Source organism: Parus major, chromosome 2 (genome assembly GCF_001522545.3).
Source record: "Parus major isolate Abel chromosome 2, Parus_major1.1, whole genome shotgun sequence".
NCBI lineage: Eukaryota > Metazoa > Chordata > Aves > Passeriformes > Paridae > Parus > Parus major.
In genome coordinates, this window is record NC_031769.1 from 66653166 (window position 1) to 66667703 (window position 14538).

General features: G+C 42.4%; 1 protein-coding gene across 1 annotated transcript in view; it reads left to right on the forward strand.

Annotated features, from left to right (window-relative positions):
* The window catches only part of SLC22A23 (solute carrier family 22 member 23), a 90666-nt gene that overhangs the window by 1162 nt on the left and 74966 nt on the right, over positions 1–14538 (forward strand). The window contains exon 2 of the mRNA XM_033512099.1: positions 4151–4305. Coding sequence (XP_033367990.1) covers positions 4236–4305 — 70 coding nt within the window. The 5' untranslated portion in view covers positions 4151–4235. The remainder of the gene's footprint in view (positions 1–4150; positions 4306–14538) is intronic.

A 14538-nucleotide genomic window follows, 5' to 3' on the forward strand; every position in this document is an offset into this window, starting at 1 on the left:
TTGAATTTTATTAAAATACCACAGTAAAATGGGGCTCTAATAACCCATAGAAAATATAGAGAGGAAATGAATGAGGAATCTTGCTTGGCTTTCCTAAAATGGAATCAGTGTGGAGAAAGCAGACTTATTACCAAGTTAGGAAAGTGCTGCTATAATTGACAAATAAGCCACAAATAAGTGAACAACTTGTGGCCTAAGGCACTGGCTTTGAGAGAGAACTGCAGTAAGTGGATTTAATAGCTCTCTGCCACCAAAAGGAGCATCCTGCGCTTCCATCCATTTCTATCCCCAGTGTGTACTTTGTGCTGCCACATGAGCTTGTTGGACCCCTCTGCAAGCTGCTTAGCTGAGCTAATGCAGCATAAAATTACTCTGATTCTCAACTATCTAGAAATGTCTACTGAATTTAGGAGAATTGGTTCCCAGCTGTGTGCAAAGGAGAAAAAGGGTGACTTGGTGGCTGGAAGGAACAGTGACCCTTTTGTGGATGACTAGAATGGTCGTGGTTAGCTGCTGCTGAAGATGGTCCTCATACTCCTGTTTGGTCCACATGGCCAGCTGATGCACCTGACACAGCAGGACTCATGTGCTCAATAGGGTTTTCACCATTCAGCAGTAGCACTTGGGGCTGGTAAAAGAAGACCTAAATGGAATTTACTTTGCTATTTAATCACTGCTTGAATTTCTACTAAGGTGTGGGCTTGTGTAAAGGGATGGATACAAATGGGTTGTACAGATTGTACCTGGTAGAAAGAGAGAATAAAGGTAAAAGGATGTCAGTCCTAAGCAAGAGCCAGGGAGATTAAACAGAGTAATGTATCAGAAGTTTTATAAAAATTCAAAATCTGTTTTCATTTCACTTATATACTACTCTCCAGTTCAGATAATTAGAAGATGCTTTGGGGTTTTTGTCCCATTAGAGGTTGTGCTTTTCATCTTTGAAAGAAGCTTTTAAAGCTGGATGAGGCACAGGCTCACTCTATGGAGTGTATTAAGGCAATTTGCTAAGTAAACTGAGTGCTCCATGTTCAAAACACAGTAGGTGTGCACACTGGGACAGCTCTGTGTGGAAAATCTATAGGAGGAAGGTCTGCAAACATGCTCAGCTGTGTCCAGTGCCTGAATAAGTTACTTGTTCCACAGGCAGAGTGTGCTGCTGGCAATTCTGCCTGCTCTGCACAGAGCCTACTGAGGTTTATGTGGAAAGTTTTTTCCTAGAGCAAGTGGGCATGGTGTTCATGTAGAGCCAAGACTGTAGGTCTGTACTTGTCATTGCTCTGTAGTGCCCCTGCTTTGCACCTGCTCTAATGCTTTTTGGAACCTTTGAGTCAGTTGCAGTCCCAAAAGCAAGAGAGCAAAGAATGGCATGGGAAGAGCAGCTGTGAGGGCAAAGTTTGGTTATCTCAGGGTGGCACGGTACATGCGTAGGAGTGTGGGAAGAGCAGGTCCTGTCCTCAGCCCATTCACTCTCCCTCTGCGGTGCAACCCTGACATTAGGAATATCTTCTCGATGTATTTGTTTATCCTACCATGTGGGGGCTGCAGATTCTTCAAAAGCCTGGGGTTGCTTGTATGCCTGGTTATTTACCTGTGCAGGCAGCATTTAGCATTTGATCTAGATAACAGCATGCAGTGTAGGCTGAGACTTTCGTGATACAGTAATCTCTCTCTGGAACAGTTTGGATAGCAGCAGATAGCATCCTGGGGCAGTTTTACCAGGGAAATTGTGTATGGTGTAATTTCTCACAAGCATTTCCATGTACTGTTAGACAGATAATTCTGCCTGCATATAAAAGCCTTTTTTTTTTTTTTTATGCTTTAAGACACCATCCTGTCAAAATGCTACTGGATCACCAAATATATGGCTGATAGCTGCCCTGGAGCTGTGTTTTTCTAAGTGTACTGCATGCCTTGGTGAAGAAGATGACTGGTCTTGTGTTTGTGAGGAAATGCCTCTAACCAGAGGGCTTATCTGGCCTCAGTTGGTTTATACAGTCTCAGGAGGCTCTTGGATTTTCTGATTTTTTTATTAGCAGCAACCATTCATTTGTGTAACTTGTATAACAGTAGAAGAAATTCTGTGTCCTAATGATGGATAACCTTGAGTACAGAGGGTGGGAGGAAGGGAACTGAAGTATGCTAAGCATGAGGTCTTTTTCAATCAACATCGGGGAATGGCAGGTCAGGCTTGTGATGAGAATTAAGTTCCTAATTCTGAGTGTTTGCATAATGCCTTTCATCTGCAAAACACTTCCACAAATACTAATTGGTATGAATTACAGCTTGGCATAACAAAAATGGGGCTGCAAAAGTCTCTGCAGATAGCTGATAACACAAAGTTCATAGGCTATTTTTTGTCTTTTCTGTATTCAAGGTTTTACATGAGGTATTTCCCCTCCCTACCCAAGTGCTGTGTTCCACAAATGCAAAATCTGAAGCACAGACAGCAGCTGCTGCCCCTGTGTCCAGTGTGTCCCAGTGTGTTGTGCATCACAGTCAGTGATGCTGAGTTCCCACCCTCGGCCCCACTGCAGCTCATCTTCCAGTGGGCTGTGCTTGTATTCTGATGGAGAGCAGCCTGCTTTGACTTTGCTTTCTTTCAGCTTGCATGTTGGTTCTGTTTTAAAAGTTTTGAATGGCTAATGCCAATGAGTTAAATCTTTGAGGGGCCTCACAGGTGATACTACAGCTGAAAATAATAATAAACCTGTTTTCATGCAAGGAGCCATGACAGCACTTTCTTAGGTGTGACTGAAAAGCCTGGTGCACTCATCCAGTTCCCAAAAATGTAAAAAATTATAATGATGTCTCTTTCAGCCCTTCACTCTCTATTTTATTTTAAGTACTGTAAAATCCAAAGTTCTAATTGTGAATGCATATGTATAATGAATTTTATAACTTGCTGGTGACAATCTGCTGAAATAATTAAATAGAAATGTTACAGCATGTGAAACTGGACTAAGTTGTGAGATTTAAATGCTCTTTATTGTGCTGACATTCAACCTGATGGCTGGCTTGCAGCTGACAGTCTGCTTTGAATGGGTCTGTGAAAGCTGCCTACGAAAAGCAAGTTCATGTATTCTTTGTGAAAATGGCATATGGAGCTGACTAAAAGGGATCCTCAGTTCCACTGGAAAACTTGTGGGAGTTGACAAGTTGAAAAATTTTGGAAATCTCCATATAATGATCCAATTCTTGCTTAAAAATAGCCGTGTGCTTTGGTGCTTCATAACATTCTCCTTGCACAGAAAGAGGGGAGAGAAAGGGGAAATATAAACACTAAACATATGAATAAGAGATGTTAAAAATCTTGTGTTCCTTGGATGTGAAAGAGCCAAACTCTGCAGCAGCTGCCCCCACATTCAGTGGTAGCATAACTCTTCTTCCTCGTCAGCACTGTACCAATACATGCAACTGCAGGTTGCATCTGCAAAGGAGAACTGCAAGTCCTCTGCCCCTGCTGTCTGTAATGATTTTTGAAGTGGTTTATTCCTCACCTTACCCTCCAGTCAGGCTGGTTCTGTGGGTCTCTCCAACTGCTATGGGGATACAAGGTGGAGGGCTTGACTTGGAGCTCACAATTTTCCTGTTGTTATCAACTCTCTAAGGCTCAGTGAAGTGACCTGAGCCCTGTTTTGTGCTCAGTCCATGTTTGTTAGGCTTCTTCTCAAATGAGACCAAGAAAAGTAGTTTCCTGAGCTGGCTCCTCTTGTAGATGAGACTGAAAAGTACATGTCTCTTGGGAAGAGGAGACCTCTGCCATGCAGCATATAATGCCATATATCCTCCTGTGCTACTACAGAAAGCTCTGAGTTGATTTTCATCTCCAAGGGACTTGTTTATGGTCTTACAGTAGTTCCTAGATGCTTCCTTTTTAATCTTTGTTGTTTTGAAAATGCTGGTTAAATCAAGCACCAATGTAATGTGCTGTCTCTGCTTAATCCCTTCTGAGATGAACTTGTCAATGCAAAGCTGGCAGAGAAATCTGGATTTTGTAAGAAGAAAAGAGAAGAATGGAACAAACATTAAAAATGGGTAGCAGTATTTGGAAGGGATTGCCTGACTTGTTCCTCTTTTCCAGTTTTTAATGATCCAGCATTATGTCCATCCTGGATTTTAACACTGTTTCTCCATACTTCCTTATTTTTAGGGTTGGTCGACGGCCTGTACTGCTCTTCTCTGTCATATTCATTTTGATATTTGGACTGACTGTGGCACTCTCAGTGAATGTGACCATGTTCAGCACACTCAGGTTTTTCGAGGGATTTTGCCTGGCTGGAATAGTCCTCTCCCTGTACGCACTGCGTGAGTATTCCTTCATCGCCCACACAAATGTGTTTTTATCTAGTGTGTGGTCGGCTGTTCTCTGGCTTCCTGCTTTTGTTCAGACAGATCAAACCAGAATCATATTGATTGCAAAAGCTTTAAGCCTGAATTTTGGTAAGGAGGATTTTGCAGCTGTCTCTTTAGGTTACTACAAAGCAGCCTGTGAAGCTGTCTCAGAGTTAATTTGAAAAGTTTGAGTGGTTTGGGTTTGTCTGTTGTTTTTTAAACCTAGAAGTTACCTGGGTCATAGGAATAATGTGTAATGGGAGTAGATTTCACTCTCCAATATTGAGCTCAGTGGGAGACTTACCACTTTGGCTGCCTCTAGCAGTTTGTACTCTGGCACTTTTTCAGAACTTCCTCTATTACTTGCAGAAATATCCTGTTTCTCTGCCTCAGGATTGTAAAGTTACATCCAAAATATGTTAGAAGACCCTGAAGTCCTTTTATCAACTCTTTTTATTTTTTGGTTGGGCAATTTTGGGTTTTTGTTTGGGTGTTGATGATGTTGTTTGTCTGTTTCATGAGGGAGAAAGAAATCCCTGAGAGAAACTTGAGAGAAAGTTTGTAAGAAATACCTACATGTTCCCATCTGGGATGACTGACTTGTAAACTTGTAGACAGACCACTTGAAAATCCCCTCTGGAGGCCTTGCCTTTGGAGGGTGCATCCATGATGCCACCAGCCTAATCTGTGTCCCTTGGATGTGTTCCAGAGAGCATCTTCTGCTTCCTTGGCTGTTTGTAATTAACAGGTAGCACCACACCAACCGAAGAAAACACAAAATTTCCTCCTCTTTATTATGGCTCTGGAAAAGTATTATCTAATTATATCCTGGGAGCTGCTGTACAGATCTTCATAAAATTCTATTTACTTCCTATTGTGGATGGTATGTAAGCGATCAAGATTTAGCACAGTACCCTTACTTTGCACAGAACAAAGTTCCAGTTTTTATTTTCGGTCTGTGCCAAGGGGAAAGAGGCAACAAATTAGTTTGTTCTGTGTTACACTTCATTGTTACACCTGATATGGTATAACCCAAGATACATGATTTTTTAATTCTCTTGCCTTTGCTCATGTAATCTCTAATGAGAATCTTTCACAAAAAAAATAAAACTACCGAAGAAGACATTACACTTTTATTGGGAAGCAATTTCACCTGTGTGGTTCCCATGGGAGGGGGCTTCAGCAATTACCAGTGTGATGTTCAGATGGATAATAGGCTTTGTCAGGATTTTTCACAGCCCAGTTGCAGTGTGTTATTTTTTTTTATTTCATGAGGAGTTTTTTAACTTTTAAGGGATTGCAACTGATGATTTTCATGGGGAAATGCCAACTAAGTAGAAGTTTGATTTTGGACACTTTTATGATTGCAATGAAAGAGTGTATGTGTTGCTTTAGACCAGATAATAGCTTGTCAGCCCAGGCTTTCATTCAGAAAATGGCATATTCTGGTTGCTTCATGCACTACTTCGTCCAGAGCAATGATTTGAGTCTGATATTTTATCCCTACCCCCTCTAAAATTCAGGTGTTTGCTATTACCACTGCTGTCTGCATAGACAATGCCTAAACTGAGCTAGTAGGTGTTAGGTGAGATCTGTGTGAAATTAACTGCAGGCTGAACATCAGCACTCTTCTGTGAAGGTGAGAAAATGTGAAAGATGCAACACCTGAGCCTCTGATAAATCTTCTGACCTTCTGTCTCAAGAGACGAAGGGAGTGGGTTCTTACTGTATTAAATAATTTAAACAGAAAAGAAGTTGACACCTTGGTATGGAGTACTAAGAAAGAAGTGATCCCTAAAGCCTCAAGAGAATGGGAGTTGTAGGGTTTTGTCTCTGGTGGTGGTTTTGATTTTAGTCCTCATAACCTGTTAGGCTTCTTCTCGGTCTTTATTTACTATCTTTTCTGCTTGAATCAGAAAAGTGTGTGGAGTATTCTTATGATTCATACTCTCTCTTCCCTTTCCCTTAATGGCCTTCATTTTTTCCCCTGAGATTTTGTGCCCCTGAACTCCCAGCTCGCTACCCTGAACAGAACAATGAAAAGTGGAAAGTTTGACCCGTTAGTGGCAGCCAGTAGCCAAAATTTCCAAAGCTACTGTGCAGAAGAAAACTGCACAGGCTTGCATAGCCTGCAAAGGCAATTAGTCTGCCTCTGGGATCCTTTTACACTGTGTTGAGCTTCCTAGTTGTGCTTGGATTTATGGCCTGCCTGAGGGAAATGGTAAATAACAGTTCAGGATGCTTTGGGAATGAGAAGAGCACCAAAGTGGTGTCTTTAAAACACAGAGCTGCCAAGATTGAGTTGCCTTCATCCAAACCACACTCTTCTTTGTAGCCTAGTGCTGTTTTCTGAGCTGTCTGCCCTAAGGTGCAGAGTGTGCCAGGGATGAGCCCTGCCCTCTGTGGAGGGACAGCACAGAGCTGCCCATTTTCCTCTGAGGGCTTTCCTCATGCTGTGGTGAGCTCGCTTCTTGTGCCCTCCGAGTACAGCCTCTTGCCTGGAGCTTCTCAGGGCTTATCTGAAGGAACCACCTTGGGATGTTGATTTGTTAAACTGAAAATTTTTCCTGCAGCTGCCATAGTTTTGTTGGAAGACGTGTTTCAGGTGAAATTTTTAGTGAAGCTGCAGGAAGAGACAGGCTTTGTGCAGGCGATGGTGTTTGCTGTGAGGGAGGGAAGTAGAGGAGCATTGTGCCCAGGGCTTTCCCCTCTTGGCTGTTGTGGGTCCTTGCATCATCCAGGAGAGTGAAAGGCAGCAAATCCTATTCCACTGAGCAAACATATACAGCTTTGAAAGGCTTTTTTTTCATGCTGATGTAGAACAGGAGGAGCTTTTACTGTCTTCCAGAAGTGTTTTCCTGCCTGGAAGCAGGTTTTCCTGCCAATCTTTAGCAGGTTCCTGTGCTTCTCAGCAGTTAGCACACATCTTGTGTGGTCAGGGACCAACAAGAATCCTCAGGAAGCTCTTCCCAGGAGGGTACGGTGTCTCCCAGTATGCCACTCTCAGCAGCAATGTGATGCGCAGCTGGCACTGCCCACTGTGGTATGCTGAGTGGGTTCCCTACTGTCTTTGCTGAGCAGATTTCTGCAGTAATGGGCCACCCCTAATTGGAAGAGGGTGCTGGGATCAGTGGTGAAATCTGGAGAGAGAAATAGTGAAGGGATGCAAAGGAGCATTTTTGCCACGGTGGTTGAAAGGGTGTGTATGGCCTGCCCAGCAGCTAAATGTACAAGAGTGTAGGGACTGGAGGAAGACAGGTGAAGAGAAGGCAGGGGGAAAGCTGTTTTTTATTCTCAGGGTGCCCTCTGTTTGGTATTTGTTGGTGTGTGCAGATCCAGAGAGGAAGGATGGGCATGCTGGGCCTGCTAGCTCAGCACAGAGGGACGCACGGTGCCACAGCTGGCTGCCCAGCCAAAGGACAGGAGGTCTGAGTTTACCCATTGGGGTGGAAAGCCCTAAGATGGCCCTGAAAGGAATTCTCCTTTGGACAGGCTGAGAGAGAGAGAGAGAGGAAGAGGTGTGAGCAGGATCATGGGTGCTTGAGTAATGCCTCTGCTGGTATCTGTGGATTTGCAGCAGCAGGCGAGGCATGCCAGTCTTACACAGATAGCTCTGCTTGCTGCTGCAACTCACGTGGGACCAAGTACACTCAGCAAATGTGGAAGTCATGGGAGAGAGCAAATCTGATTACTTTGAGGGTGGGGAGGGTGTTGCATCTGGGTCACTTTCCTCTCACTGGGTCATTGCCTTGGCCCTGACCACAGAGCAGCCTTTTCCTGGGTGCTTGTTTTGGGGAGAAGGGCAGATGCTGTGGATGACTCAGCACCGCTCCTGTCCTTAGGGCGCGTTGCCATCAGCTTACACCAGAGCTCTCATGGCTGAGGGCAGGAGCTCCCCCTTCACCCCCTCTCCTCTCACATGCTGCTGCCCAGGTCAGGCTGGTGCCAACAGCTCTCTGCCAGGCAAGCCACCCACCTTCCCTCCAGAGACCACCAAGCGTGCTGTTGTCAGTGGGATTGTGTCCTCTGATCTTGTGCCCCACTTCCTTTGGGAGATCTACTGGGCATAGCATCTCTTGTGCTGCCTGAGCCTGGGGGATAGAGTGGGAGTGGGAGCTCACACTGGGCAGGGCCATAAAATGAATGAAGGGGAAAAAACTTTCCCTTCCAGCTGTTTGTGTCCGGTGCTGTATCTGTTTTCTTGTCAGGATCCCTGCTTTTGTCACTTTCTGGAGCCAAAGATAGGACTTTGGTATTAATTAAACTATTTAATGGGAAGGAGAGGAAGGGAAGAGATATTTTTCTGGCAAATGCTCCTGGCAGGTTGAAAGAGGTTCCCATTAAAATGCTGTATGCTGTCGCTAATGACTGTACCTGAACTCAGGCAGCACAAGCCATGGTGTGGATTTGCACACAATTTCAGGCTGTTCAGCAGTTTCATGGGTGACTGAGCTACAGATTATGCTGCAAAATTAGAAAGTCTAGACTTGAATGAAATAGTAAATAAGCTCTGGAAATAGCTTTGCTGGAAAGAGGAGGACATCTCAGGTGGGAGCAAGGAAGCAGGGATGTCCCTCCAATGCTTAATAGCAGAATGAGTGGGCATGTTGCTTCTTTTTCACTGTTGGGAGAAAAAAGGTAGAAACACTGTTGAAAATCATAGGTTGTGTTTCAAAAGCTTGTGGGACCTTGCCAAAGGCTTTCAGACCAGTTAGGATGTCCAGCTGTGATGTATCTTTCTCATTTATAGCTAGGTCAGTCTAACCTGTTACTCCTGTAAATTACACAGGCAGTGATCTGAGAGGCTAAACGAGGCTTCTTAAGATATTTTTTTTTTAAACATGCATCCTAAAAAGCTAGAGCAGAGTACTAGAAAGTTTGCTGCTGACTGAAGAGTGAGCAAGTGCCAAAATGGACCACCTCTGATTGTTGGGCTGTAGTGATGTCAGATTCGCAAAATAATTTTGCTTCCAGTCAGGTGTTAATAGAAAGGGTGAGATTTATCTTTTTTTTATTTTCCTCCTTTATTTTTCAAAAGTGTATAGGCTCTGAAACCCTGAAGCTTTCCCAGTTTATAATTTATTTCATTCTCCATTTTCCTCTCATGACTCTTTAGTAGCAAGCATGGCCTTGGCAAGGCAGGTGAAGCAGTGGAAACAGCAGGCTCTGAAGCTATTCTGTGTAATCTGAGCTGGCTCAATAAATAACCCTGCAAAGCATTCCCAAATCGGAGGATGTGGAAAACATCTGATTCCTTTCCAATGCATTGACATGTGAGTTAGCTCTGCAGTAACGTGCAGTTCTCTCCACTGACAGGTCTGTGATAAGATCAAGGTTGTTAAGCCACCTACCTTCTGTTTATGTAACCAGCCTTCCTTTGTCTGAGTCACTTGACGCAGATCTGGTAGGAGTGATCGCAGAGGGATCCACCGAACAAAAAATCTGACTCACCTTAAAGTGACCATTAATTGTTAAGTGATACAGAACCACTTTGTTTATAGAGCCACCACAGGCTGTTCTATCATTGAGTCGGGATGTGATTTTCTGGAAACAGCACCGCTACAATTTTCGATAGCTTTGTGGGAGAACTGTTAAAAAAAACCCATAGTATGCAATAGGAGCTCTCCAGCTGCTCAAAAAAAGTGCTGTGCATGCCTTTCACCAGGTGCCTGGGGGCTCAATTTATGCAAGAGTGGAAAAGGTTATTGGAATTACAGTACTCCTTATAAGTATAAATTGTCCTTGTTCTACGCTGCTTCCCTCACTACAGTCAAATCACAACTCATAATAATCTGTTTGCCTCTTTTTCCTCAGTACTTCTGCTGAATTTCCTTCCCTTTTCTGATGGTCAGAGTGGGTATAGGCCCTTCGAGGAACACAATATCTGCCATTAGGGCATGGACCCTCATCCTTATTTTAACCCCTACACGCTGTGATCCGGAGCACAGGAGCCCTTTGAAACATTGCTAACAGATTGTCCTAAATCCTGGAAAAATTGTACCATTGAAGGCAGCCCATTTGAAATTAATTTATACCAAGTCTTCAAGTATGCCAAAGGAGAATAAACGTAGTCTCTTTCTAAAGCTCCTTGGAAGGTTAGAAGATGTTTGTTTGATGCAGATATTGCAGCAGAATATAATTTTAATCAATTTTTCCATTTCGTTTGCTGAAAATCTTGTGTGTTGTCAATGTGACAGCCTAAGGAATTAATTTTATTTGAGGTACTTCTTGTATGACTGGTCAATTGTGAATACAATTAAGATGGAACACTGCAGTTGTTACATTTGTGATGATGACAATCAGATGAGATTAGAGTACACTTGCAATTTCCCCAGCTCAGAACACAGCTTGCATTTTTACCATTTAAAGTGTCTGTCTTTTAATTGTTCCAGACCAGCTCCAACACTGGGTATGCTCAGTCTGCAAAATCTTACCTTCTGTCACGCAAATACTTGAAACTGGTCAGAACTGCAATACTTTTAGGGATTTTTTTAATTGGTGTCTTTTTATTTTGAGCAATGTCGAAGAGATTCTTAAGTCTGTTGCACAGCTGCAAGCTTGCTGCCACTGAAAGGAAATGAGAGGGGCTTTTCTCTTCCTCTTCCAAATTCCTTTGCATTGTCTCAGCTGCTCATACAACTAATGGCTTTAGACTATAAGGGAGTGTTCAAAAAGTTGCCTTTCACTTGCAACTCTTTGACTCAGCTGAAGTGATGTTACATCCTCACTTTAAGAATAAATTGTGAAGTGTCTGTTCCCTCTGCTGGTTTGTTGGGGTTTTTTTTCCCTCTTGCTGTAAGACAGCTGCTAAATGACTTTTTCTTGCTGCGTAGATCCAAGCTAGTGTCCTGTGTTGTGTAGGGTGGCTCGTAACAAAAGCTTCCCGTAACACATCTGTGCAGGCCGTGTCCAAGTGACTTTGAGTTTTAAATATTTTTAATTTTTCCTAGCAGGAAGCTAGGAAAAATTTTCTACAGAAAACTTTCTACTAGAAAACATTTTCTACAGAGAGCATCAGAGAGAAGTTGTACATATAAAGCCCATTGTGCTGAGACTGTTGGCTTACTGAGTTTTACTTGCCCTGTTCCTCATCTGTGTGCCGGCACTTGGCAGCACTTGGAAACAGGATGGGCTAGTGTTGGAAATGAGACAAGCAGTGACATTCTCAGGAGTTGCACTTAAGACAGACAGCGTTCAGGGTTGGATTTGTTTTTCCCCCAGATGCTTCTTCCAGTGAAGGCACAGACATAGACACATTTTTGTGTGTGTGTGAGCCAGCTTTCTGCTGCAGAAGGAAGGACGCATAGGTTCATAAATCACCTAGGAATGAATAGTGCTTTATTTCCCTTTCCTGCCTATCCCTACACATTACCTTGTCAGGAAAACAAGCCAAGTTATAGCAACAGGATGTGCATAGAGGAAAAGCCATGTGTATGTAGAAGGTGCATTTAGAAGTTATCTGTTGTGACTTTGAATGTTCAAGTCCAGCAACAAATGTCAATGCACAAACTCACATAAATATTTATGTGCCGTTCAAGAGGAACCATAATTAAACAAGGCTAGCCAAATTCCCACCCCAGTCACGCAGACATGACTCCTATTTTCTCACTTACAAATAATATAACCCTGTGGGATTTTTACTAGTTCAAGTTAATTAAATTTCACTCAAAGCATGAAATTTGCAGGCAGTGCTCATTGAAGTAATTCTGCAAGTATGTATTATTTAGTCAGATACAATAAAAAGTTCACTTTTGTTTCAATTCTTCATTTTATTTGAAGACAGTGTACAGAATTTAATCATACACATGATATCAGTGCTCATATCACTCATTTTAAAGAAAACTCCTTGATGTAGCATTGTGAATGAATTTGTAAGTTAAATGCTACAATTGCTGATAGATCTAAAGTATGAACTATGTTTTTGTCTTTTGAGAACATCTGGTCCCTTCTTAAATGACTTGTACAGATACTTATGTAGCTTTTAGAGATAAGTTGAGACCTAAGTGCTTGCAAATATCTTGGAAACTTGTTTGTTCTCATTCTTTGAATTCTGATTATGGTATGAATTGTGAGAGAAGAAATCAGTTTACTGAAGTCCAGTGAATGATGTGAAAATCTTTGCACTACTCCAGTTTTGGATGTATAAGTTCTATGTCTGCTTTAGACACCTTTATATTCAGTATGGAATCTTTCAACTTTTCTTGCAACTATTCTTGAATTTAGGCCTGGTAAAAAAACCCAGATAGTACCTTAGGGAAAAAAGGGGTTTGAAGAAAGTTCAGTGGCTTGGAAATAAAGCTGTCCCTTGATGAAGTGCTTGTGCTGAACTGTGGAAGAAAGCACTAACCAATACTCGCATCAGAAATTCTGGATCCATGTTCACCTCTCTGGGTGATGTCCCCAGCTCCTACATGTCCCAGCATTTCTCTCTAAGTGGCTTGTGCTTGGAGGAATTCTTGGCAGGCTAACAATTCCTGGGGCCTCTCCTTCCAGCTCTCTGCCTGAGTCCCATGGCAGAGACCACCCTCTCTGCAATGCCTCAGTCCTCTCCCTTGCAGAGAGGCATTGAAGTGCAAATACATCTCCATCAATGGCTTAGATCACATAATCAGTGCACTAGGTTAAGGACATACATTTCATTCTGCTGTTGTTTATTCTCTGAGAAGAATAATCTCTGGCAGAAGCAGCAGGGGAGAGCAGTGTTTGCGCATGCCTCGGCTGGACTAGGACTGAGAAATGTCGTGGAGGAGGGCAAGCTCTGCTGGAGCACTGTGCACGGTAATTGTGGTTTTGTTAAAAATGCAGACTGGAGAACCTGGAGTGTGTCCTGGTGCTAAGACATAGGTAGGTTACTTTATATTACTGTTATCCAGACACTTGAGATTAATTCCCTGGAGAAACAAGGAGGGCATTTTCTCTATAAAGCGCTGAGTTCAACGGATATTTAAGCACCAGAGCTGTTGTCCAAAATAAATAAATAACTGGATCCCTAGAGTTTTCTGCTTGATGTGAAACTGCTGTCCAGAAGGAACAAAGTGTCAGCCTGTCAGCTCTTCAGGGACCTTTTCCAGATCCACTGTTGCTTCCACTCAGATTTCAGTCTTGTACTTGTAGGCACTGTAGCTGTCTCCTGGATATGGAGCACTCGATTAACAGAGTCAGAAGAAAGAAAGGTAACAAAAAAAACACAGGAAGCAGAATCAATAATGTGGTGAGGCAAAAAGTACTATAAGGGAAGAATTTCTGTGGGGTTTTTTTACTATTATTATAGCACATAAAAATGGATTGAAGGCAGGAAGGAAAAATAAGAGCAACTTAAAGATTGTGTAATGCCGGAAGTAGCTTATGGGGTGACATTGCAACCAGTGTTCCTAATAACATCTCATTTTTGTTTCATTTATAGCTTTGACTTTGAAATGTTTGGTTGGGGTTATTTTCCTAGAACTTGACTGACTTGTTTTTCAATGCAGAAAGCCAAATCTGTCTTTCTAGGAAGCTTGAAGAAAATTAATTAAAGAGCTTTTGAATTATAGATCCATTAAAAATTACTCTGCTTTGAAAGTTAAATAAATAAATAAAACTGTCAGTGTTTGTCATCTGCTGAAAAAAAAAAATTTGTTTCTCTTGTGTCTGTACAACAAAGAAACCCAATTAGTGAACTCCAATGCTTTGGAATTTGGGCAGGAGAAGCTTTGATTATATCAACCTTGACTGTACTTACAGAAGTCTTTTCAGGTGTCAGGTGTGAGTTTAGAACAGTGAATCAGCCATTGTCACATTGTGTCCAATCAGTTGTTCTATCCTGCTTATTTGTTTTCTTTAGTGTCTGTGCTAAGGCTGGAAGAAGATACACCAAATCCAATCTGCATCTTGCAAACCTGATGGATTTGACTTTTTCAGGAGACAGACTTCATCCTTTTTAACTGGATGTTTTACTACAATAAAAAAGCATTCTTGCAGGTGCCTTTCCTCCCTTCCTGACCTTTTCTTTAATGGTGGTCTTTCCCTGAGGATAAGTGTTTCCTGTGGGTCTAGGGTTAGTAACATGTGCTGAAGCAGAGAAGAGTAGTAGTTAATGCATGACCCAGAGAGGGAAAATTAAAAAACCCCAGACTATACAGTATGTACTACAGCTGCCTTCTCTCTCATGCTGTGATAAAAGACAATGTGACAGATATTTTTTCTAAAATAAGAAATCTGCTTCAA